The sequence below is a fragment of the Dioscorea cayenensis genome, chromosome 4 (genome assembly GCF_009730915.1).
Source record: "Dioscorea cayenensis subsp. rotundata cultivar TDr96_F1 chromosome 4, TDr96_F1_v2_PseudoChromosome.rev07_lg8_w22 25.fasta, whole genome shotgun sequence".
Lineage (NCBI taxonomy): Eukaryota > Viridiplantae > Streptophyta > Magnoliopsida > Dioscoreales > Dioscoreaceae > Dioscorea > Dioscorea cayenensis.
Window position 1 is genome coordinate 13,466,801 of NC_052474.1, and position 26,173 is coordinate 13,492,973.

Genomic DNA, 26,173 nt, shown 5'->3' on the forward strand with positions numbered 1-26,173 from the left:
GGATTAACCAAAATAAAAATTTAGCAAATTTTTTAATTAGTCACTAAATTTGCGCTGTATTTTTATTTTGATCATCGAACTTCAATTTATATCAATTTGATCACTCAATTTTAATTTAATTTCACTAGGTAGTAAATCAAGGGATTCCAACCCTAAAATAAATGATGTGACTCTTTTTCGATGACATGGACATCTCCAATAGGCTTAATAATGTGTGATGGTGAGGATTGACTTGGATTTTCAGATAGCCATGCAATCAATTAGGGGGTTGAAATCCTTGATTTATTACCCGGTGAAATCAAATTAACGTTGAGTGACCAAATTGATGTAAATTGAAGTTTGGTGATCAAAGTGAAAATGAGTCAAAGTTTAGTGATCTACTAGAAAATTTATTCGATAAAAATGACTATATAAAATAAAATTGGTCTTAGACAATGAGATGGACCGTTGGGCGAGCAAACATTGACTGGACCTTATTCCCTAGTGGCTAGCAATGACAGCTCAGTAGGGGGTGATGTTGATGCGGAGGCCGGGTGCAGGATCACGATCTAAGGGTGCGGTGGTGGGAGAGATGGAGAGCAAAAGACCCTTATTGGGTTCTGGGTCCGATTTGGACTCGATCCGATCTATTATTTGTCTAATTTTTTTTATATAAAATAATTTTATAATCATATTTTATTTTTTTACGAAGGCAAATCAATATGTGTGGACAGATAACCAAACAAAAAGGTACCAAGAGAACTGGATTTTTACTAATTTCAAAACTAAATATATATATATATATATATATATATATGTATATGTATAGACATAGCCTTTTTGTGACCCGGCGTCAGAGGGCATCGTGAAGCAAAGCGACTTGCCACAATATCCTCACCTTTTTAAAGTTGGGGAGCACGGTTATGAGGAATTGAACTCGTATTTCTTTCAAATGAGGAGACTCGGGGTCATGCAGTTTTGGTAAACTAGAGTGACTTTCAATAATTAAATTATGATAAAAAGATTAAAAGGGCAAATTATGTATAGTATAGGATCCAATAAAATATTACACCTAAACATAAATTCCCGGTTTGGTATATTATCTGAATTAAAATGATAAAATTCCATGTGCTTGTTTGATTTAACCGTTGGTTAATAAGCTTTCAAGGTAATTAAATGTCATGTTGTCTTATTTCTTAGATTATGATTTTGATGGAACCCACAAATGAATGCAAACTGTGTCTCAGTTGTCACTTGTCACACATCCATGGCCCTTCTCTCCCATCTCTTCATCTTCGTCTTCGTCTTCTTCTTGTTCTTCTCCTTCTCCATAGCTACCTTCTCTTCATCACTCTCCTATGAATCCAGATCCAATCTCCGAGAACAAGAGCTCCTGGAATCAGTTCGAGAGGCGGAGTTCTTCAACTGGATGGTTTCCATTCGAAGGCGGATCCACCAGAACCCGGAGCTGGCCTTTCAGGAGCATGAGACTAGCGCGCTAGTACGAGCTGAGCTTGATAAGCTTGGCATTCAGTATTCATGGCCTGTGGCCAATACTGGTGTTATCGGCACTGTTGGCTCTGGCTCTGGCCCTGTGTTCGCCATCCGGGCCGACATGGATGCGCTTCCTTTACAGGTGAATTGAAGGTGTTTCTTTTTGTTTTTATGTATTTATAAGATGGTTCGCATTTGATTTTTTTGTTCAATTGTTAGATTTTTCATCGGGTTTGTTGGAGTTTGTGTTTGGATTTTTTGTGTTTTTATGGATGAATTGGTGTAGATTGAGTGGAAAGTTGGGAACTTGATGATGTTTATTTGGTTGTTAGTGTTGAAGAGCATGCTGGAGTTTGTTTTGGTGAATTAGAGATTAAAAAGCTATTTGCTTCTGAAGATCTATTGCATGCTTGGAGTGTGATGTTTGTCTGAACATAACTGTGACTTGCAGAGGGAGGTATTACATCTTGGCTAACTGAAATTAGAAATTCATGTTTTTGAGTTTGATTTAGCTGTAATTTAGTGGAAGTTCTTTTTATAATGTGTTTAGTCCTCGATCTGAGATTAATGACATGTGATTTCCAATGGAGATCAATAATGATTATTTAGTTCATTTGTTAAACTAATTATTCCTGCTCTTCTTTGAGTTTATGTTGAGCTCCATCTAGGAATGGCTAAATGCTTTTATCTTTTGTTAGGAACTGAAAGATTGGGAGTACAAAAGCAAGAAAAGTGGAAAAATGCATGCTTGTGGGCATGATGCTCATACAACAATGCTTCTTGGAGCTGCTAAGCTGCTTCAACATCACAAGAATGAACTGAAGGCAAGGCCATATCATGCACTGCCAACAATTTAATCTGTTTTACTTAATTGCAATTCCTTTTTCCTCTGCATAATTGAATCTTTCTCCATGCAAAACTTGTGTTGGTTCCTCTTCACTCACAGGGTACTGTGAAGCTTTTCTTCCAACCAGCAGAAGAAGGCCATGCTGGAGCTTACCATATGATACAAGAGGGTTCTCTGGATGATGTGCAAGCCATTTTTGGCATGCATGTTGAGCCCGGCCTTCCAACCGGCACCATTGCTTGTAGTCCTGGTCCTGTTCTTGCGGCTGCTGGAACTTTTCAAGCGGTAATCAAAGGGAAAGGAGGGCACGCAGCATTTCCACACAAGACTGCTGATCCTATTCTTGCTGCATCATTTGCAATCCTTAGCCTTCAACAAATTGTATCTCGAGAATCAGATCCCCTTGATTCTCTAGTAAGCTTTGCTGTCTGTTTTTGTCGAATTTGTTTTATGGCATCTTCAAGTATCATTCTTCTGATTCTAGCAGCTCTGTTCTACTTGTTTGTGAATGGCATAAATCCCTTGCGTGTTCATCATGTAGAAGGATGTGATTCATACTTTAATAGTTGAGGTGGTTCTTAGTAAATTTACTCTTCAAGTAATATTTGAGTGACATGCAATCATGTTCTATTTTATATAAGGCGAAGATATCTCCAAGATATATATTCAATAGATGAGAGAACAGGAGAAAGTCCGTATAATGTACTTTGCAGGAATCATGAAGGAAATTTTCGCATTTTTTTAGTTTCATCAATGAGTGGCTTAGTATATAATGCATCAAACTCTATGATTTATCTGCAGGTAGTATCAGTTGGTTTCATATGGGCTGGAGAAGCACACAATGTTATCCCAGAGTCCGTGACTTTTGGAGGCACTTTCAGAAGCCCTAACAATTGAAGGCATCTCCTATCTTATGAAAAAGGATCAAAAGAGGTAGGGAAAAACCGAAAAAAAAGAAATCAAGGTTAAGGCTATTGGTTAAGCTCCTCATCTTTTTACTATGTGCATTCATCGTCAGATAATAGAGACACAATCTGCAGTTCATCAGTGCACTGCCTCAGTAGAATTCCCGGAGACACAAAGGCCATATGGCCTGTATCCTCCCTACTGTCAATGACAAAGAGATGTACACTCATGTGAAGATGGTTGGGGAGAAACTCGTCGGGAAGTGAACTTCCAAAGGAGCATTCAGTCATGGGAGCCGAGGACTTCGCCTTCTACTCCCCAAATAATTCCAAGTGCTGTGATTCAACTTGGAATACAAAATGAAACTCTAGGACCATCCCACATGCTGCATTCTCCTTACTTCTTCATTGATGAACAGGCTCTTCCTGTTGGTGCTGCTATGTATGCTGCTGTTGCCATGGCTTTACCTAGATCTCCATCCCTCTAACCTCTAGTTTACTGCCAAATTTAGTTTTTGTTAAATTTTTTTCTTTTTAAGCACTTTTGTACTTTGTAGTTTGTGTGAAAATATAGTTATGATTTGCACTTGATTTATGTTAAATAAATGTGAAAATTGCATGATTTTTGTATAATTGTTTGTAGAAATATAGATTGATTTTTGTATTTTTGTCTAAAAATGTGAGCAGGGTAAATAATAATAGTTAATTTTATAAATTAATGTTTTGGTCTGAGGGATATATAAGTGAATTAGAATGATTTACAGATGAATATCATTTTTATAAATACACATAATAATAATTATTATTATTTTGCTAAAATGCATGCAAGTAAAAATCTTAAATAAAGCATCTCCATACAAGTTTGAATTTAACAATGTAATTACTTATATTTTAGGATCTATATTAGGATATGAATAGTAGATTTTTCACAATGTAAAATCATATTTTAAATAATTGTAACTTAAATAGCAAAAAACATAACGACCTAAATATATAACTTGTGAACAGTGAACACACATACATATTAGAATTTCCAAATAAATAATGCATAAAACTTTAAAAACTTATAAATCATCATGATGGCACATGTGAAATTTCCGGATTTTACAGGGGTATAATAAAAGAATGGCATTAACAAAGATTAACCACATCCTCATCTTAAACAGATCCAACCTAAAAATGGGTTGGACCCAACTCAATTTATACACGTAGGGTGGACCATTTTAGTGAAAAATATCTCGGGGGACATCAGAACAGCAGCATTCCCTTCCCGTCAAAGGACCCCCGGTGTACACTGAAGCCGGACCTCAAAAAGCTGATCTCGATCGCGATCAATGGCGGCGAGGAGGAGGGCAGGACGAGAAGAGGTGCTGGATTCGATCTACATCATTGTGGCGCAGGTGCTCATCTTGGTGGCATGCGTGGAGCTTTGCGATGCCGCCTCCGTCGTCGATGTCTACCGCCTCATCCAGTACGATCTATCCGGTGCTCCACTTGGTTCCCGTCTTGCTGGCCTCAACCACCACGCTGGTGCTGCTCCCTTTGCGTCTGGTGCCGATCTTTCGCGTACGGCCGTCATCATGCCCATTCGCGAACTTAATCTCACCTTCCTGCGAGGTATGGCCTTTTCTTGTGTTTATTTGCGACTTTTGCTGATCTGATTTGAGTTGGTTTTGCTGGATCTCGTTGCTAGTCTTCTTGTTTTAATCTCTGACTTTGATGCTGAGACTTTGTTACTGATTGTTGGGTTTGAGATGGAATGAAAACTGGATTTTGTGCTCTCTTTGTTTGGTCTGTACCTTTTGTAATTAAGTAGGGAGTGTCCTTGACTCAGTAGTTTCAAACTGCACCATAATTTACGAGAGGGCTTACCGCTCACAAAAAGTCTTCTGTATGGATGCATAACGGTGGCAGTGGGCAGATGAATATTATATCAGCTTTTTTTTTTTTCATACAATTGAGAATTTCAATGCAAGAAAAACATTCTTATGAATTGGAAAGAGATAAAAGCTAGTAATATATCAAATTCTCGTGAGAGTGAATTGGAAATATTTTTGTACTTTTTGATGTATGTTTGACTTGGAGAACCAAGAAAGGCGGCTGAAGTTGGGATTTTTGGAAGTTACGGTAGTTGTCGTGTTTATGATTGTTCAAATTGTCATGGAGTGTGTTTATAAGATTTACATAGTCCAACATTGTGTGGAATGGAGCCTTTGGTGTGTTGGTATCAATGTTTTTCGAGGGTCAAACTTAATTTTTCAGCATGTTAATCTTAATATAATCCTTGCTTACGTTCTTAACTATAACACTGCTGTGGGGTTTCAGTGACGACCACATGTTTGGGCTCTTTTTGGGTTTCTTGAGTGATGTGCACTGTTGTTTTATATTCTTGGTACTTTTCAATGTTAGGTTAAGTTAAACCATTGAACTTTTATATAGATATGAGTCTACATGCCCATATATTTATTGACTGCAAATTTAAATTGATTACTTGCTTATGATGTTCATTTTATTTATTTTTGGTAGGTTTGCCTGTTTAAGCTCACTATTTTTGAATTCTGAAATGAAATTCAGACTACATTACAAATAGGCGGCCGTTAGGGGGAGCTTGTTACTGTTGCTTCCTCAGAAAAGCAACGAGAAGATTGTTAGGGAGATCAAGAAACTTGGCATCAATAATAAGGAAGCTGTAATGAGAAATATATTGGTTGAGTTGGAACAATTGCTTATACATGCAAACATTCCAGTAAGTGAGAGTGAATGATTCTTTCTGCCTTCTGTGGTGTTTAACCAATTCACGTGGTGTTTAACCAATTCACAAGTCAATACTATGCAAAATTTGACATTCTGCAGATCTATCCTATTAATGACAATTGTTTTCCTTTTAAATCACTAATCATTTAATATCATAACTATTTTTCCGTTTATGGCATTTGTAATTTCTCAGTATAGTGATGTTATAAGGTTCCCTGTTGTCGATCACTCCCCAAATGAGCCTCTTTGATCAATTATATATCTGATACAGTTCCTTCATAGTTTTATATCTCTGTATTCTCTTGTAGCTCTTGTAGACAAATTATCATCTAATTGATGGTTTCTTTTGGTTTCTGCAGTATCCAGTATACTTTGCATTTGAAGATGACAAAATTAATGCTGCCTTGGCTGATGTTCGAAGAGTATACTGGCCACTCAACCCAGCCACTGCAACCACAGGAGGGTTAGTTAACTTAGTTTGTTAATAATCTCTCTTGTGAATAGGAGAAATTTTTGGTATCACTCATAATATGGTTTTTATAATTAAAGGAATCACGACTAATGGATACATTCAGACCAAGCTAACATTGAATTTGAAATTGGAGAGTCAAAAGGCAATCTTTTTCTAATGCTGGCCAAATGTTAACTTATATGGTTCTGAAAACTATCCTTTTGATGTGCCGCTCCAAAAACACAATTCTTGTACCTTACGGACTTATTGGATACGCTCAACTGACAATTAGCAGGCTGGATGCTATCATTTGACAGCAAATCTTGCTGAACTGAAATAAGTGCGCATAGCCTGGGTTGCGAAAATGGCATCTTGCCAATTAAAGTGGTTTTGTGGTTTCCAAGAGTGATCCTTTGCTCTGTTAGGTCAGGATAATGTACATTGTCACCTTATAGATTATGTTAGATAATTATATTAAGTCCCTTTGGAAGCTTTTTGCCATTTTAGTAGTTGCTTCTCCATAGGGTATGCTAGTATGTAAAAAGATTTTGGACATGATATTCTACAAGACTTCCACATGTTTTGGATACAGCAATTAGTGTATATTTAAGATGACTTTTTGACTTTTTAAATTTCTTCTTATGTTCTGTTATTCTTCCTCATCCTCTTCTTATTCTTATTTGCAGCTACAAGCTGGTCCTGTCCTCACCTGAACCTAAGAAACTTGTGTCCCCCACTCTGACAAACATTCAGGTACAAACTTTGTTCTGTACTTGTAGATTTAACCAATATGAAAGCTTGCCTGAGATAATCATCTTCCTACTTCTAATATGAAGTTGCTGTTTTCTCCTAAATTTTCTTCCATATTTCTTTTGAACTAGAGAACTAACTAATACACCATTTTTTGTTAGAATAACAGAGTACCGATATTTCAAATGAATTGTTTTAGGCTTTTAGCATTCATCTGATTAGTTCTTGAGGTATGTAACAGTAATGCTCTGCAAGAACTTTTATTCCATCCCAAGTAGGTTGTACAACAGATTTTCCGATTTTCATCGATGGTGAAGGATGGGTGCTGATAGTTTATTGGGATTCAGCTACATAGATCTATATGGCGATACAATTTAAAAACATGTCTGTTCAGAGAATGATGGTGGGTGTTGTAGATATTGTAAACATGTGTTACCTTTATAGTTCACTTACTTATATATATATATATATATATATCTTTTGATGATGATCCAACTTCAGTGGGTGATTCATGGTGGGAGATGGGAGGAAACTGCCACCTGCACCCCTCCTTTGCTTTTACCTCATTGGCAGAACTTCACCAGTATTGGATATCTGCTTTTTATGTGTTGACAGGGATGGTTGTCTGGGCTTAAGGGGGAAAGGCGATACTAATCAGCTGCCAACTATTACTATAGTTGCGTCTTATGATACTTTTGGTGCTTCACCGGTATGAAGTGCTAATTATTCATCATATGTGATATTTCAAGGATATGATATACAAGACTTTAACTTTGATTTATCTTTTGAAGGCTTTTGTCAGTGGGAAGTGATAGTAATGGAAGTGGGGTTGTGGCTCTTCTAGAGATAGCAAGGCTTTTCTCCCGCCTTTACTCGAATCCAAAAACAAGAGGAAATATAATCTTCTTTTTGGGTTGACATCAGGTGGTCCTTACAACTATAATGGTACTCTTAAAGGTAATTTTTGACCTTGTCATCCAATCAGAACAGTAAACCCTCCACTATCTTGTGATTTATTTTCTGTTATTAGAATTCTAGTATTTTAACAATGCTTTGTTTTGGCCATCTTTCTACTTCATTTCATATCAGTGGCTAAGGAGCTCTGATCAACGTTTGCGTGAAAGTATTGACTATGCTATCTGCCTAAATGGTATTGGGTCTTGGAACAATGAGCTGTGGATGCATGTGTCCAAACCTCCAGAAAATGCCTATGTTAAGCAAGTTTATGACGTAAGTGGAATTTGAATCCTTAATTTTTCTTAACTGAAGTTGTTCCTTCTCTCTCATCTTAACTGAAATATATTAATAGCAGAGTTTGTCAAGTGTTGCCAAGGAGATGGGCATTGGGATTGGTATCAAGCACAAAAGATCAATATCTCAAAATCCACGAGTCAGTTGCTCCTACTCTTATGTCTTTATAGTTTAAACACTATTTGACTCTGTTCCTTTGGATCTTTAGGTTGAGGTTTTACATGTTCATCATGCAAACACCATGTTTTATAAATGCTTTCATATTGTCTTGGTTTTACAAGATATAATCATCATAAGTGTTATCATCTCTGTTTGCACAAATCAAATATCTGTATGTTTTCAAACTTTTATTTGAAAACTCTGTGGATAAGAATCTACATTCAATGTAGGTAGCATGGGAGCATGAGCAGTTTTCCAGGTTGAGAGTCACTGCAATGACCCTTTCTGAGCTATCTTCTCCTCCTGAATTTTTAGAAAGTACAGGAGGCCTGTTTGATACAAGGTGAGGGTTTGGGTTCCGATTTCCTTTCTTTTGCAATCGGGTTACTTAAGTTTTAGGCCATGTACTTTGTAACTAGGAGTTTTTGTAGATGAAACTGCAATCTACAGGAGTGTCAAATTGGTTGCAGAAAGTCTTGCTGTAAGTTCTTTTCTAATTAACTTTTTGTTTGTTTTTCCTGTTGCCCTTTTTAATTTATGAATGATGCAAGAGAATGATCTATTCATGAAAGCAATTCAAGGATTGGTTTTTCACATTTGAATTATGCAAAGTAACAGTATATTAAGAAGATCTTCCTCAGGTTGGTTTACTGGTGGAATAACAGAAGGTTACTACGAAGCATCTCACCTCCTGTTCTTACTGTGTCTAGGATGGCAGATATTAAGCATCTGTACTCTGTTACTAGGAAACGAATCTTGTTATTGATTTGAAAGAATTCCCATTGTCTTGCAAAATTTTGTAAGATTTTTGTTGAGATTGATACTGGTGAGTTCATTTTGCAACCGTATGAAAGAGAATGGGTGGAGCTATAAAATAGATAATGAACTAAGTTTGTGTGCTTTACTCTGGAAACCAAGAAACTGATTACCATTTTCGCTTTTTGATTGGCTTGCTCTTTTACAGTTATTTGTGATTATTATAACTCTTGGCTGCAGAGACATATTTATGTGACATGAAGGAAGGAACATACAAATCTTTGCAGATAACAGATAGCTTGGCTGTAAATCCTTCATACATAAACTCATGGTTGGATCTATTGTCAATGACCTCGAGTAGCCCCTTTTCTCTCTCAAAAGACTGATCCATTGATATCTGCATTGAGAAAGGTTTTCTTTCTCTTCCTCAATGCTGTTCTCTCTTTTATCATTTAGCATTAAATTTTGATTTGCTTTTATTTTTCTGTACACTTTGCTGTTAACTGTAGAAGTCCATACTGTACAGAACTTTCAAGACTTTGTAGACTGCATTTACGCAGTTTATGATGGGCTACAAGTGTAATTTCTATTACAGTGGGCATTTTTAGTAGGATTCAGATTATATTATGTTGGTCTGTTAGTTGTAACTAAGACATGCTGTATGCAATAGGGCTAGTTTATTAGTAGGGCCTTAAAGAAAATACCATAAATTTTATAGTAGAGCCTTCGAGAAAATACCATAAATTACATTCTCCAACCTAGTCTGTGAATATGGAACTTCATTGGTGGAAGTGGAAGTATGGAGCTGTGCTCCTGATATATTTTATAGAGGTTGGCACTCCCATGCAGAATTCAGTTCTGATTCTATTTCTAAATGAATAAAAATTAGCCTTTCTTGCTGTAACATGTAGCGTGCAATTATTGGCATATCCACTTGCATACTTGTTATTTTAAAATGAATGATCAAAAATGTTACTATTTGGATATCCATCTAGCATCAGTGAGATTCTCTAAAGAGAATTTACCTTTACTTCTTATGGCCTGGAAGGCTGATAGTTTTGCTTCTTGCAACGGAAAATTTCCACATTTATTGGTCTATTTCTCATGAAGGGTATATTTATCCATGGGTTTCTGGAATGGTGTGGTATGCTTGTTATGTTGAAGTATAGCTATCCTCCTTCAATTTCATAATATTTGTTCTTGCAGGAATTGTCTGGTCACACGGACAGGTGCGCGATACAACATGAATCCCTTTGATGGAATGTTCACCTTTTTATGATGTGACTAGAGCAAGGCTAAACATTTATCAGGTACTTGGTGTTTTTAATGATTTACCTTTCTGTACAACTGGATGCCACCAAATTTCTGATGGCACATGCAGCCTCATCATTTAAGTCAGGCCTTCCATGTAAAAACAGAATTCAATTCTCTACAGAAGTTGTGCATTCTGTCTGGTGCTCATCTCCTTGTAATTCTTGAACCAAGTAGAGAAGCATTGATCATTTATGTCCATGTTTTGCCTCTGGCGCAACAGCTGACGCTTATTTTACACTCTGCTCCATCATGACATGCTTTAGTGAAGGACAGATCGTTCTATTTGGTTACTTCGATTCAGCACATGCCCTTGCAATTCACTTTTCATTTGCATGCTTCACCTAATCCCTTTTGGTATTTAATTTGTTTTGCCATATATATAAAAAAAAAATGAAATTGTGGATTTTTACCATTTGATAGTGTCAGAGACAGAATGATTTGGACATTTTTCTTGCAGGTTGCTAGTGTAACTTTTGATTTCCTTTTGCTGCTTGTATTGGGGTCATACTTGATTCTTCTGTTCAGCTTCCTCGTCATCACAACTCGGGTATAAATTCAGACAACTATCTCTATCTCATTGTTGTTGCCATCATTAATGTGAAAATTTTAACAAGCCATATATCTACTGTTTCTACAGGGTTTGGATGATCTTATTAACATTTTCCGCCGACCTCCATCACGAAAAGTCAAGGGAGCATAGTTCCATTATCTTTTCACTGTAAAACTTCAATTTCATAAGCAATCATCTGCCGGGCAGCAGACTAGTTTTCAACAAATAGAAGCGGACTGTATAATTTTTCCGAGTAGATTATTTTTTTATTGGCTAACCAGGGGAAATAGTAACCGCAAAGAAATTTTTGATTTGCAATTTAAGCAGTTGTTTTTTAATAGCGATGATCCATCACCAGATTATTAGAAGGCCTTAATATCTAGCTTGTTGATTCTGATGAAAGAATATTTTGCCCCAGTTCATGGTATGTCATGGTTGAAATGAACTATGGTTCTCCATGATCCAGTGTGCCTATGCTTGGAAGGTAACAAAGTTTACGTGGTTGTTGGAAATACACAGTTTACCAGATGGGTTGGCGTCTAATATGCTGTTTTCACCCTCAACTTTATGTTAATTTTAGCCTGTTATCCCTCATTGCCAGAAGATTACAACCATTTATCGTTGTAAAAACCTCCGTGCTTTTGAAATCCTTTATCTATTCCGGCTTTTCTTTTAATCTCACTCTTTATGGTAGAATATAGAAGGAAATAGAGTTAGTGTTTTTCTTAATAATGAAAAGTTATCTTCCATTGTTAATAAATTTTCATATTTTGATCATTTTCCAATCCTTTGCTTTCCATTTATAAATTTCACACACAAACACAATTAGGTACGCACACTTAAATCCTTGTTTGGTTGGAGGATTTTGGAGGGGTAACAAAGGGTGGGAAAGAGTGATGGTTGTTTTAACAAGAACCCCAAGGGGCTATTTTATTGAAAAGAGAGGAAACTACAAACAAGTATCAGCTGAACTAACAAAAGACCAAGAAGAGAAAAGAAGAGAACAAAAAGCTAGAAATTAAATCCAGAGTCAATGAAACATTTCATGATCCAGTGAGGAAGATCTCTTCCAACCAGGAAGAGATTGAGTGTTGTGTAGTTGAAACCATGTGTAGCTAAGGAAATAGCTGGAGACATCCATGTGCCGGGGATGCAATGGATGGAAGGCGAGCCGTGAGCGTTCAAGAGAGATCTGATGGAAGTGAGTTGAGAAGAAAATCTCCAGTTAATGACTGTATCAGAGGCATGGAGAGCGTTGATGGTTGAGAAGATAGCAACAAAGATATGCTTGACAAGAGAGTGCCGATTCAGCGCAACACGAAGAGCAGTATCCAGAGCAGAACAAATCATCCCGCGTGTGATCATTCAAAGCTTGGGCGACGCAACCTGCAAAGTTGACAGTATAATTAGCATTGGAGAAAAAAACCAACCGAACTTACCTTGGCGCTCGCGTCGGTGTTGACATGTGTAAATAAGAAGAGCTCGTCGCAGCAGGAGAAGTTGTTCGATATGAGCCTTTGCCCAAGTAGACCAGAGTTACACATGGAATGTTCCTGCACATGAGCAATCGCTCTGCACACAGTGGCATGGGATATTGATGTTGGCACTGCGAAAGATTACATCACAACGCGATTTCCAAAGAAACCATGCCGTAGCAGCAATGATAGAAATAGTGTGTTTAGAGTAGTTGCCATCAGTAAGCCAAAGACCAGAGGTGAAGCCGGTAGAAAAATGAATATGAGTATTGATTCTCAGACTGAGATGAGACCAAACTTGCTTAGCAATAAAACAATCGCCAAAAAGATGATCAATAGTTTCGCTAAGAGGTACCGCACATAATGCATGGGTTATTAGGACCCATATTCATTTGAAAAAGAAAGTTGGAAGTGGTAATGCGGCCATGAAACAGGGTCCAGAGGAAATGCTTCGTGCGAGGGGCGATGCAGAGGCGCCAAATTAACCGCCAGCCAGGCCAAGAATCCGATTGAGAAAGGCAAAGGTTCAAATGATTATACACTGATGAGGAAATAGTTAGATGTTTAGAAGTGGGACTCCAAATCCAGTGGCTGCAGTGATCATCATCAATAGAGCATGAAGGCAAATCTAGAAGATCAAGGATGGACCCAAAAATATGATGTAACTTATCAGCATTCCATCTATCCCCTTGGACAAAATCTAAAATAGCAAGATGGTCATGATCCTCACTCATATTGATAAAAGTAGGTTTACGGGCAATCGGAATATCGAAGCACCAAGGGTCCCATAAGAAAGAGGTATTGATTGGATTAACATGATTAATACGGAAAAAGTGCTTAATGCGAGTGGCAGTATTAACCAGACATCTGAAAAATCCAGAACAAGTAGTAGGGATCGAGCATTTCCAAAAATTAAAATCCCCGTACTTTAAATGCATAATGTTGACCCAAATATCATTCGCGCCATTTAAGAACTTGAAAAAATGCTTAGCCATTAAAGAGAATTTAGCAAGAGACAAGTTCCTAATACCAATGCCCCCCTCAGGCTTACCTTCATTAATAACTTTCCAATTCACATTATGGATGCCCTTTCCATTGTCGTTTCTACTCCAAAAGAATTTCCTTACAGCTTTAGTAGTCTCAGAAATAATCGATTCAGGAATGTGACAGACAGACATGGTATAAATAGGGAGGGAGAGAATTGAAGAGTTAATCAGGATGGTTTTAGCGGCATAAGAAAGATTGAAATTGCTCCAGCGTTTACAAATCATACGGACACGATCGACCATGGGTTGAAAAGTCGAGACCGCGAGTCTCTTGGGAGAAATTAAAATGCCAAGATATTTGAATGGGAAGGAAGCCTGAGCAAGATTTAAGATAGAGCAAATTCTAGAAGAGATATGTTTATTACACCAGGAAGGAAAAAAGATTTGCGACTTGGAAAAATTGGGGCGCTGACCAGTAAGTTTACCATAAAAATGGAGACAATGATTAATACTCCGGGCAGCACTCCTGGTAGCCATAGTGACAAGAATTAGATCATCAGCGAACATAAGGTGGTTGAAATTTTGATTAAGGCCAGAATGGAATCCCGGAATTGTGTTGTTCATAAGACTAATATTGAGAAGAGAAGTAAGGATCTGAGTAACAATGATGAACAGATAGGAAGAGATAGGATCTCCCTGACGAACACCTCTGGACGAAGTAAACCAGGGAGAAGGATTCCCATTAACCAGAATAGAGAAGGAGTAAGATTGAAGACAAGAAGAAATCCAGGAAATCCAAATCGAAGGAAAATTCATTCGGCGAAGAACGACAAGAATTGCACTCCAATCGACCGTGTCATATGCTTTTTTGATATCTAATTTAATTATCATCCTCGGGGGGCTCTTGGTATCAGATTCTAAAGTATGCACAACCTCTTGCACCGCAATAATATTATCAAAGGAACACCGATCCGAAACAAAGCCAGCTTGTTCTCGACCTATCAGACTAGGGAGAACAAGCTTCAAACGATTGGCTAAAAGTTTAGTGATAATTTTGAAATTCACGTTACAGAGAGAAATCGGTCTGAAATCAGTTACAAGTTTGGGTTTGTCCTTTTTGGGCACAAGAGTGACAAAAGTTTTACCCCAAGAGGTAGGCATAGAGAAGTTTCTCAAGAAAAACCGAATGGCCGCAAAAAGACAATCACCAATAATTGGCCAAAAATTGCGATAAAACTCCGAATTAAAACCATCAGGGCGGGGTGACTTACCTGCAGGAAGCTCAAGGATGGTTGTATAAATTTCTTCCTTAGTAACCTCCCGAACGAGGGAAGCTGCCACAGAATCCGGGATGCAGGGTAGGTTACCGGGGAGAGCATCGTATGGGGTGGCTGTTGTGTCAATCGAAGTGTTCCAAAGGTCTTTTTAGAAGTTAAGAAAGGCACATTCAATACTCGACTGGTCGCGACAATGGTTACCTTGAGTATCAACAACCTGCGAAATAAAATTGGTGTGAGCGCGAATACGAGTAGTGGCATGAAAGAAGCTGGTGTTCTTGTCTCCGTCTTTGACCCACGACATCCGAGCGCGCTGCGCCCACATATTGCAGCACTGACGCTGTAAAGTAGAGAGGTTAGTATAGTGATCGAGAAGAAGGGACTGAGAAATTAAATTGAAATCAGAGTTTTCAAGATGGCTGATCTCAGCCTCAATGTTAATCATATCAGAATCAGCTCGATTGACACCAGTCCGACGCCACATGCGGAGATTATGGCAGGACCGGGAAAGGAGATGAGAAAACGCATGCATGGGATTGCCATGAGGGTCACAGTTCCAAGCGTCGCGAACTGCATCATGACAACCAACAAATTCAAACCAGTTATTATCGAAACGAAAGACATGCTTAGAACGCGGCAAAAAAGGGAGAGAAGAGAGAAAGAGAGGGGAATGATCGGAGAATGATCGGGCAAGGTGCTTAAGATTGTTAATATGAAAAGAGTTAGCCCAAGCGAAATTAATCAATCATCTATCCAGTCTGGCCCACCGCCGAGCAAACCCAAGTTGATTGTTGCACCAAGTGAAGTGGGGACCTGAGAAGTTCAGGTCGATAAGGTTGTTCCCGTTTATGAAGTCCAGGAAGAACCGGGCCTTCCTAGCATAGTACGCAAAGGAACCACCTTTGTGCTCGGATCTGTGAACAATAGAGTTAAAGTCTCCAACAATAATCCAAGGAATATGAAGAGGGGAAAGCTTAGAGAGTTCATTCCAGAGAAAACATTGATTACGAACACGAGTAGAATTATAAATAACTGAAATAAGAAAGTTCCTATGCTCGTCAAACGAGATAATAATATGAAGGGCCCGATTGGACACTACAACCGGAGAGACAGTGTCTAAGGACTTAAGCCACAGAACTATGATGCCACCCGAATAACCATTAGAAAGAATGGCCGCCCAGTCCCAACGCTTGGGAATTTTCCTGCAAAAACGGTCAACGCGATCAGAATCGGCTCTAGTTTCAACCAGGCAGATGATATCCGGCTTTGTAGGTGCGAATGAGACGCATGAACCCGAGAAGAGGTACCGCCAGTGGAGATGCCCCTGCAGTTCCAGCAGATGATTTTAGGTGTATTCATGAAAAACAGAGAGAAGAAAAAGGAAAACAAACACTACTCTGAGAGGGTAGAGCAATTGGACCGGATCAAGAGCAGGGCTCTTCAGATTCAATTCTCCCCTTCTTGGGAGATAAATCAGATAGGTTTGAACCTTTTCTAACTAAAGCTTCCCGACGGGCTTCGGTCTGGTACTGGATGAGAGTCATGGAGTCGTCAGGTCCATCATCAGGAGACTCCTCCACTGACATCTCATCGTCGTCGTCATCATCGGAATAATCCTCATCTTGACTATTATCTTCTTCCATACCATCTTCATCCAGAGCTGCAGAGACTTTATCCACCAGGGAAGCATGGGGGGTCGGGTTAATGGAAAACTGGGAGGGCGAAGCTGGTGTGATAGAGGAGCGAAGAACAGGGTTGGGGGAGTTGGATCGATGCGGTCCAATCCTGGTTCTCTCGTTAGGGGGTAAGTGAAGGAGAGGGGTTGTGTGAGTGGACGGGGTTGGGCGGCGACGCAATGGGTGAAGTCACTTCAATGCCTTGGGACCCTAAAGCATTAATTGGAACGTTGGGAGAGAAGGTAACGGGTGGACTAAAAGACTTAAGAGTGGGGAGGATAGGCAGCTGTATCTCATCATCGGGAGTGGCGAAAATAGCATGGGGAATGACGGGTCGCCCACCAACGGCAGCAGACCTGCCGCCACGTATGTTCTGAAACTGTATCTCTTTATCGGGAGTAGCGAAAGTAGCATGGGAAGTGACGGGCCGCCCACCAGTAGCAGCAGACCTGCCGCCACGTATGTTCTAAATGTCAGCACCTCGGGACAAGGAGATATCGGGGCTCGGGATCGGCTGCAACGCTGCGAGTCGCGTGACTGCCACGTGTGCCGCCTCCGCGACCGCGAGTGCCGCCACGCCGGCGAGACACCAGAAGCCAAGAGCCAAAATCGCTCTCCTCAGCAAGGTGAACCGGGTCTTCAGAGTTTTCCGACGGTGGATGAGCAGGGATAGGATCAGCATCATCCATCCTCTGATCTGGAACATCTGATACCAGGCTCGACCCGGTCTCGGTCCGCCATGCTGGGCGATTTGGACCGGTTCTAGCGGCACCAGACGTCGAAAGATCTTGAGCAGGAGTTGCTTCCATGCCCGATCATCCCACACGTATAACATGAAAGTCGGTAGACGTTCATACAGACTACGACAAACACCCGGTGAAGATCGTCGCCTATCCCAAAAGCCCCGGGAGAGAGGTTTGGACAAGTCGATCTCCACACAGATGCGGGCAAACTTGGAGCGACTGAGAGAATTAGTGAATTCATCGATCTTGAGGAGGGAACCAAACTGGCCAGCAATAGTTTCCAGTATCTCACCCTCCCAGAACTCAATGGGAAGGTTATGTAGCTGCAACCAGATAGCAGCAGTGCTAAGCTTGGCGAAAGGTGGGCTCAAAGTAGGGTTTCCAGGGGGAGAGCTGGAGGATAATACCATTAACAGACCACGGTCCATCAAGGAGGATGCTGCTGCATGATTTCTTGGGAGGGACATCGAATTAGAAGAAAACCGTTTGGAAGATCGGAGATGGAAACCTCACCCAAGGAGTTCCACATAGCGAGCATGTCAGACTTGACTTGATCGAAGTGAGGCGGCTTGCCAAACAATTTTCCATAAAGAGCATGCTGGAACTTCAATCTAGCTCTATTCATGGCATCGTTGTCGAGTCTGATAAAATCAGTAGTTGTCTCTCTGAGCTTGGCAAGGATGCGTTCATTGTGAAGGGGAGAGTTGTCCGAGGAATGACGGAAGTCAGTGGTGATTTGAGCCCAGGATTTGGTCTTCACAGAAGTAGGGGGAGCCTGCTGCCGGTCCCCGCTTGCCATGGCAAGAGGGGAACGACGGAGAGAATCACAAAGACGACGACGACGGAGGGTTTGGGCTTGAGCGTGGCTTACATACGTGAGTTTTTAACCATCCATATCTTTATAGTGATGGTTGTTTGGTTGGGGAAGTTAGAAGAAAGAGGAGCTTGGAGGGGTAACAAGGGGTGGGGAGGAGTGATGGTTGTTTGGTTGGGGAAGGAGGAGTTTGGAGGGGTGAAACCCTTCCAAATCGGGTCTTTTGGAAGGGTGGAAATATTTAACAAAATTTTAAACTTTAAATGTCTGAAAATATCAAATTGTTCTTTATTAATTTGAGAAATTATCATAATTTTTTAAAAAATCTAGTTTCATCCCTCAAATTATTTTTGTTCTCTTATTCTTTGTAATGCATCAATTTTATATTAATACAAATATTTTTTATATATAATAATATAAAAATATAAAAAAATATATATAAAATGAATGGTTATAGTATTAGTTAAATAATAATATTATTATTAATATTAATAAAATTGGTACAAAATAATCTTATGTATATATAAAAAAACTATCATGATCAATTTTATATAAAAGGGCAAATTGATAAAATATGTGTCACACACCTCTCCTCACCCCTCGTCACTCCTCCTGATCAATTAAAATGACTTAGGTGAAGTTAGATAGATGTAGTTAGTGTAGTTCACCATTAATATTGTGACACGTGTCCCAAAAATATATAAAAATATAATAACTTTCCTATAATGCCCTCACTTTTTTTTTAAAATTACTCATCTCATGCCACGTGTCAAACATCCAACGGTGAACTACACTAACTACATCTATCTAACATTACTTAAGTTATTCTCAAAAAGTAAATTACCCCTCCACACTCTTTCAATGAACAAAACATAAAATTTTTTCAAACCCTCCTTTGCCCGCTACTTTTTACACCTCCTCACTCCCCCTCTGTTTTTGAACCAAACAAAGGCCAGAGGTTGTTCCAATATTATGTATAGAACTTCAAAGCCATTGATAAAATGTTTAATACGCATATTAATCAGGTACACACGCTCACACTTGTTCAAAGATAACCCAAAACAAAGACGCAAAAGAAAGAAACAGATAGCAGAGACATACAACAATCAAGAGCTGATGGGCAACAAAACAAAGATACCACCATCTTTTAATGTTTACGCATTGCAAGACCAGACATGAGAATCAAGAGCATGAGGATGAGCACAGCCACAAAAGAAGCCACGATCGCCCCGCTTATCCTCTGACAAAACCCATCAAACCGCAAGCAAATGGCCACCCAATTCGCTCTCTGATTCCCATCATGAGCCACCGAAACAATAGCTGCCGCCGCGGCCGCTGCTGCAGTAGTCAGTCCAAGAACAACCTACAACCATTATTCAATCATATGCTCCATCATCCAACATGATGTATTCATATTTATAAATATATCAATGTATGCTTAGTTTCATTAGTGGTAATTAAAGCTCACAGTGTCAAAGATAAGCAGAAGAAGGCGTGGCCCAACTGCATGTGGTCTAACGAGACTGATCAGTGCGAAGACTAAAGACAGCACTAGGTAGCCTCCAGCTATAGCATTTCCAATCACAAAGAACCTGTCAAAAAACACAACTCCTTAAATTTTCAATATATATATATATATATATATTTATATTTATATGATGAGATTTCTTCAATGATACTAGTTAGTGAGACCTACGTTAAAGCAGGGAAATCATCGTATTTGGCTTCAAATTGGTAGTAATGTGTGAAGAATGGGAGAGTCTCATCAGTAGTTCCCATCATGATGGCGGCTATAATGGTGGCAGTAATGGCAAAAAGCCTGAGGATGAAATCAATGCATGCCAGGCCTCTCTTCCAGCCACCTGCAGCCCTTGTCTTTCTGAAGATGGACCCAAAGCGACTCTCTCGTTTTGTAACAACTGGTGCTGATGTTTGAGCTGGTGGTGGCACTAGAGCTTTTGCTTCAGTGTTTGTGCCACTTGCTTCAGGGATGCTTATTGCAGTGGAAGTGCCTTCCATGGTTCTTGTGTTTGGCTTTTGATTAATGCTCTAAATTCTTGATGAATGGATGAATGAATGAAGATTTGAGGATGTTGTTTATATATAAATGAAGAGGTAGAGAGTGATACAAAGTGTTTTATTGTGTAGAGGTTGTGAGTAGTGGTACAGTTTGTAAATGATCAGTGAGGTGCATTTATTTAGTGTCTAATGTGAAGGAGTAGAGGGGATGCTGGTGCAGTTCAGAGAGCTGGAAAGAGTGGGAGTCGTTAACCAAATGCATTTTCAGTTTTTGTGAAGAAGTTGAGATAGTTCATGAAGCATTAATGGTGCTTAAGAGGTTGAGCCCACGTTCAATGATATTAATGAACCACTCCTCTTATGTTTAATAGTTTTTTAAGTCTCTTGAGTGATTATGATATTACTTATATTTCATGATTTTCCTGATCATAGAGCAAATTATTATGTTGTTCATAAAAGAAAATCTAAACAAAAAATTAAAAAAAAATGATGATCAAGACTAGAACAAGATTGTGGGGAAGTTGGAGATTTTGTCGCCTATCACTGTATCAATCTTATAATACTCGTTGAATTTTTACAAGCTGGGAATAGCCATTTTATTTTACACCTCCGAAAAACCTCAGAGAGAAAGTAATATCTAATTACGAACACAAATCTTGTGTGGAAAACTCAACCGTATCAAGTATAGGGTGAATTGTATCTTTAATCAGGGAATTATTTAACGCAATGTCCAGCCACGCTCTGCCAGTGCCTCACGAACCTGCGCTGCAACTACAGCTGTATCGTTGAGGGAGGATAACTCCAACTATCAGACATCTGTGCATTCAAGGACCAAAACATTAAGGATTGGAGTCACCTATTAGTTTATAGATACAAAAATTAATTTACATAGAGGAATAGTTCTATGCCATGTCACCTATCATTTGGTGTTGCTACTTCAAAGTTAAAAACTATAATTAACAAATAACCAAGAAAAACTCATGTATGTACATACTGAAAAAACACTAGCATGATAATGCACGATTGCTCTGTGGTTGAGTGGCTATTATTGAAACTCAGACACAATTCAAAAGCGGTAAGCATATGAAATATTTCTAGAAAATATACTAGTAATCAACCAAAGCCAGTATATATTCTAGTAAAGAAAAGTTACAGAAAGGAGAACTCACATCCTCCATTCCTGTGAATGGCGGACAACTCCGTTCTCTTGCAGTGTTTTCTGGAAAGAAGAAAATTTCATCGTACACCGTTCAGCTCCAACTGTGTACACAGGCTTCCCTGAAATGCAAACAAATCGAATTTAATGCATGAAAGTTTAGGCAACACACAATGCTATGCCATTGAATGGTACATGAATTACCCTGTGCTGCAGGCCTCACTCAACATACTAACTGAATCTGCTGTTATAATGAAAGCATCAGCCCATGCTAGATGTCCCATATGTGGGTTTGGGTCTGACTTATTATACAAGTAAAAAAATGTCAATTAATTCCAACAATTCAAGAATTAAGAACATTCTCAGCATGTAACAGAGTTATTACCTTCACCATCCCATATATAGACTTTTGGGATGATCACCAAATTCCCTTAGCATAATGGACTCGTATCTGTCAGTTTCAGAGAATGAAAAACATTTGCAAAGAAGATTATGACAGAAGAAAATGAAAAAGATTGCTTAACAAAGTAATACTTTTTGAGGGGTTCTCCTGGAGAAGGAAATTCTGACACTTCCACATGTTGCCATTACACTATGAAGTGAAACTGCCAACTGTTTAGCAAGGTCTGCACCATATCGGCAATGCCCTGTAATAGCAATTAAAGAGAATGAGAGATAAATCACGCTTAACATGAAATAAACTACATGTTCAAGGAGGTAGAATAGGATCTCCGCTAGGGAACCAAGCCCAACAACGTAAACATGACAGTAAACAAAAGAAGCTGAAGGTCAATTATAGCTTTACCACATGGTTGCATTGGTTAATGAAATAGGGAGTACTCATCACCTAGTCAATGGAGCTATGGAAGTACTCCCATAAAGAAATCCAAACTTAAATTAGCTGCAACCACAACAAAATAGAGAATCCTAAAGCTTGATTTATCATATCTTTCTACATAAGCAATTCATCATATTTTGAAATAAAAATAGGATGATTGCTCGTTGGAAATCATATCCACCAGTTTTCTAATAAGAACTTATAAAAAGAACAAAGATTGAAATGATACCCAAAACATGAAGGACAAGAACTATTTAAAAGGGAGAAGAGATATACGTGTAGGTCCTCCAATGTTCACTACAAGCAAAGGCTTTGGGAGAGGGGCTAGTTCTGCATGCCAGTTTAATGCAGCTAGTCGAAGCAGGGCAGAATCCGCCTGATGTAATGCTCCCACAGTGAGAACCTGTTACAAAATTTGGAACAGTAAGTAGATAATGAAAGATGAAAATCCATGGAAAACAAGAACCGGTCACACAAGTCCTTGAAAAGAGGGCCAAGAAAACAGATAGCATACCACATTCCTACTAGGTGGCTCTCTAGGTGTTATCCACCGTCTTATAAATTGAGGGATTTCTTGTTGTCCACTAGGGCTAAGCACATGATAATCATGACGCGGAGTAACAACCAAGTCAAACCTGTCGAGACGTGTCCTTGGATGTTGTATCTGAAAAAACAAAAGAAAAGGCAAAATGCTATTTAAAATGTTGACTGAACTGCTATTATATGCTTCCCCTAAATGAACAAAGAAACACCCTGCACTGAGAAACTCAGTCATGTAAAAAGGCATGCTGTACTCAAATTCTTAGAAATCATATTTAACCCATTTAATCAAAAAGTGACAAGAGAAGTTAATGAACCTGGATGACAAATACATGTTGTGAAGCCAAACGTCTTACAGAACTAGCTATAGAGATGGTGTCACGTCCAGAAGCAACCACCAGAATTGGTCCTTCCCTGAGAAGAGTTTGGATGTAATCATTATACAAAAGGTCTTATAAATTTAATAGGACTAAAAAGAGAAATAGCATAAAAGGAAACTTTTACTAAACACCCAAACAAGTGTGAGAATATGCATGACATTTGGCTAACAAAGGGAATTTCATAGAGTTTATGTCTATACGGCAGAGAGTATGTAAAGGTGACAGATTAGTGTTGCTTTTGACACAGACAGCTGCAGAATAATCTTTAACCAGTTGTGTAAAGGAAGTCCATCTCCAGAAGCTTGTGTAAAGGAGTTTAGGCAAAAGCTGAGATCAAATAATTGCGTGCAAATGTATAAGAAAGGAGTAATACAAGAATCCAGAAGTAGTTTGCCGCCTCAATGTCTTAATATGATTCTATCAATAGCTTGCTGATAATAATCACTGTTATTTCTACCAAAATCTATGGCTCCTGTGTTACAGTATTTTCTTTTTTTTTTTACACAAAGAAATATTCAAGTCTTAACGTTGATAAGACAAGAACTGAAGAAACTATAAATCACATGTGCTTGCACCATGAGAACTGCACGACAGATGGGTTATCAAGATTAATGGTATATCATGTGTTGATATTATATATTTCATGCTACCCGTAACAAGAATAACTGTATCATGTGGCACTACATTCCAATTTTTAACTGTAAGAATGAGTTCAGAAATTGTCGAAAACAGAGAATCATGAACCCCAATCATTAGATAGATAACCTTACTTCTCAAAAGTCTCATGAGCAAGTGATGCAATCTTCTTGGCATCAGCTTCCAAGATCGACGATAAGCCAACACTCCCACCATTCTGAGCGGCCAATGGGAATACCCTTCTGCTTTGGATACTCCCTCCAAATTGCGAATCACCTGATATCCTTCTGATCACACTTTCTATCATCTTATGCAGAGACACTGGGAGCCACCGGAGCCACTCATTAATTCCGCCTCTTGGTCTTACAACACGCTGCTCACAACATCCAGAATCACAAATGTCAAGTCCACAGAACCTCCGATAAGATTCATTAAACCATAAAAAAACTTAATCTTTCAAAAAGCATAACTTCGGAAACAACTTCTCAATTCCAAAATCACAGATATTGTGTTCGCAGAAAATCAAATAACATTCGCTGAACCATAAAGTATTCATCTTTTTCTTCAATGTGGACCATTTCTTCCATTCATTTTTATATGAGCAAATCCAAAGAATGATTTTAACTAACTGCCAAAGCTTCCAAACTAAAAACCACAACCCAAGGAAAAAAACAACAAAGGCAATTCAGAAAGAAAGAAAGACGACAGCAATCCAGGTCTGATAATAAACTAATAGATCCATACCGCGTAACTAGCATAAAAAATACTAAGTTTTCAAGTTCTCTTATCGTATAAAAAGGCAGAAAAATCGAAAGATGCTCGAGAAATCAAAGTACAAGGGCTTACATAAAGAGTATGCTTCTCGGCAAGGCCAAGGGCTCGAACAAGGCCAAGGCACTGGTTCTCGGCACCGGGGAAGCCATTTCCAATGACAATGGCGCGGCGAATGACATTGAGGCCACCTTCGAAAATCTCCGGCATGCCGACGGGGCCACTGGGCGGCTCAGGGAGCCTGATGGGCCTCATCGTAGATCCAATTCAAACCCTAGGGCTTCGAACACGATCGGCAGTTAGGGTTTCCCGGGCCTTCGATGAGACCAATCGAGAGGATTCTCGGATTCTTTGCCTTTGCTCCCGCCGCCGCTTGGAACACCTTACCAGCGCCTATCGGATCCGGATCCGCATCAAACCCGTTAAGAACTTTCTCGCATATGTTTGGATCCGAAAGTAAAAAAACAAAGTAATGAAGAGAAAGAAATGAAAAAGAAAAAATGTAAAGATTTAACTGTTGTTGAGATAATCAGAAAAAAAAATTTATTTAATAATTTTGTTTGGCTAATATGTAAATAATAATAATTATAATAATAATATATTATTATTATAATACTATGATTATCAATTATATCTTTATTATAAATTAGTATTCCTTAATTAATTAAAAAAATTGAGTGTATTATAATTTTTTTTTTTAATTATAAATTTTTTAGAGGTTCTCACCCTCTTCATCGCTGCTGACAAAGAAAAGTAAGGTTTTGAAGATTCTTTTATATTTTTATAAAAAAAAGTCAAATAAAATCATCTAAAAAAAATCTTATTCTAAAATAAAGTATTAAAAATTTAATAGAAAATACAAAATTTTCATTTTTTTTGTTCAATCAAACCAAAATAATATTATTAGCTTAAAAACATTCATCAGAGATCAAACTCCAAATATTTCTGATCTCAAATAATTAATCAACAGTACTAAAACTATAATTGCTACTATCACTCCAACCAAGAAAGTTTTTTTCCGTATCATTTAGAATGGAGTCGTCACTTTCATTGGTATATTCAATACCATCAAGACTATCCATTGATTTACTTAGACCATACCTATGTTCTAACCTCTCATTAGACAATATCGAATTGAACCACCACCATTTCTCCATAAAGTCTTCCTGCCCCCTATTTGATAAAAATACAATAAATGAATAGTCATTCGATGAATAATCATTTTACTATTTGATTTCCTATCAGAATTAAGCATATGGATCTAATCATTAGGATTGTTAACTAATAACGAGTGAGTATTGAAAGAAATGATTCTCCTTTGGTGAATCCGGAATATCTCTATATATTGAGTGAAACATGTTACATTGAAACACAAACAAAAACCCCAAAAGGCAGAGCAAGAAACTCTACTCCTATATATCACCCGTTATTAACAAAGATACTAAAGGCAAACTATGATTAGTTAACAAGACAATACAAGCAGAAACACTAACATAATTGCCAAGATCAAAAGAAAAACAAAGCACACTTCCATATCATGTACACACTCAAAGAAATAGGGAACTGCCAATGCCCATTCTTCCATATATCCCTTACCACAACTGTCTTTTTCACACCAGAGCCTTTGATATTAATTCCAGGGAATTTCTCAA

At 38.5% G+C, this 26,173-nt stretch overlaps 3 protein-coding genes and 1 pseudogene across 3 annotated transcripts; 2 read left to right on the forward strand and 2 right to left on the reverse strand.

Moving 5' to 3' along the window:
* The first annotated feature begins 1,209 nt into the window (after positions 1-1,209).
* Positions 1,210-3,217, forward strand: LOC120258048 (IAA-amino acid hydrolase ILR1-like 9). The gene is made up of 4 exons (XM_039265388.1): positions 1,210-1,615; positions 2,172-2,297; positions 2,420-2,734; positions 3,122-3,217. Exons 1-4 carry the CDS (start codon positions 1,247-1,249, stop codon positions 3,215-3,217), a joined length of 906 nt encoding a protein of 301 aa, XP_039121322.1. The 5' UTR covers positions 1,210-1,246.
* A 1,296-nt stretch (positions 3,218-4,513) lies between these two features.
* On the forward strand, positions 4,514-11,550 carry LOC120257937 (annotated as a pseudogene).
* Positions 11,551-19,316: 7,766 nt separating this feature from the next.
* On the reverse strand, positions 19,317-20,235 carry LOC120259484 (casparian strip membrane protein 1-like). The gene is made up of 3 exons (XM_039267095.1): positions 19,878-20,235; positions 19,650-19,773; positions 19,317-19,544 (listed from the first exon to the last, which is right to left on the reverse strand). Exons 1-3 carry the CDS (start codon positions 20,198-20,200, stop codon positions 19,329-19,331), a joined length of 663 nt encoding a protein of 220 aa, XP_039123029.1. The 5' UTR covers positions 20,201-20,235; the 3' UTR covers positions 19,317-19,328.
* Positions 20,236-20,952: 717 nt separating this feature from the next.
* LOC120258707 (mitochondrial fission protein ELM1-like) lies at positions 20,953-24,922 on the reverse strand. The gene is made up of 10 exons (XM_039266153.1): positions 24,597-24,922; positions 23,885-24,123; positions 23,052-23,148; positions 22,709-22,858; positions 22,471-22,597; positions 21,881-22,003; positions 21,742-21,786; positions 21,561-21,654; positions 21,370-21,477; positions 20,953-21,016 (listed from the first exon to the last, which is right to left on the reverse strand). The coding sequence occupies exons 1-10, from the start codon at positions 24,774-24,776 to the stop codon at positions 20,953-20,955; spliced, it is 1,227 nt and encodes a 408-aa protein (XP_039122087.1). The 5' UTR covers positions 24,777-24,922.
* Positions 24,923-26,173: the final 1,251 nt, after the last annotated feature.

Bases quoted from the DNA above. Each gene is read 5' to 3' on its own strand.
- LOC120258707 (XM_039266153.1), bottom strand. From the start codon at position 24,776: ATGAGGCCCATCAGGCTCCCTGAGCCGCCCAGTGGCCCCGTCGGCATG. The intron at 22,004-22,470 runs GTATATCTCTTC...TTGCTATTACAG, and splicing joins GAACATTGGAGGACCTACAC to GGCATTGCCGATATGGTGCA. The intron at 21,478-21,560 runs GTAATTCATGTA...TTGCATTTCAGG, and splicing joins AGTGAGGCCTGCAGCACAGG to GAAGCCTGTGTACACAGTTG.
- LOC120259484 (XM_039267095.1), bottom strand. From the start codon at position 20,200: ATGGAAGGCACTTCCACTGCAATAAGCATCCCTGAAGCAAGTGGCACA. The intron at 19,774-19,877 runs GTAGGTCTCACT...GTTTTTTGACAG, and splicing joins GATGATTTCCCTGCTTTAAC to GTTCTTTGTGATTGGAAATG. The intron at 19,545-19,649 runs GTGAGCTTTAAT...TAATGGTTGTAG, and splicing joins TTCTGCTTATCTTTGACACT to GTTGTTCTTGGACTGACTAC.
- LOC120258048 (XM_039265388.1), top strand. From the start codon at position 1,247: ATGGCCCTTCTCTCCCATCTCTTCATCTTCGTCTTCGTCTTCTTCTTG. The intron at 1,616-2,171 runs GTGAATTGAAGG...ATCTTTTGTTAG, and splicing joins TGGATGCGCTTCCTTTACAG to GAACTGAAAGATTGGGAGTA. The intron at 2,735-3,121 runs GTAAGCTTTGCT...ATTTATCTGCAG, and splicing joins CAGATCCCCTTGATTCTCTA to GTAGTATCAGTTGGTTTCAT.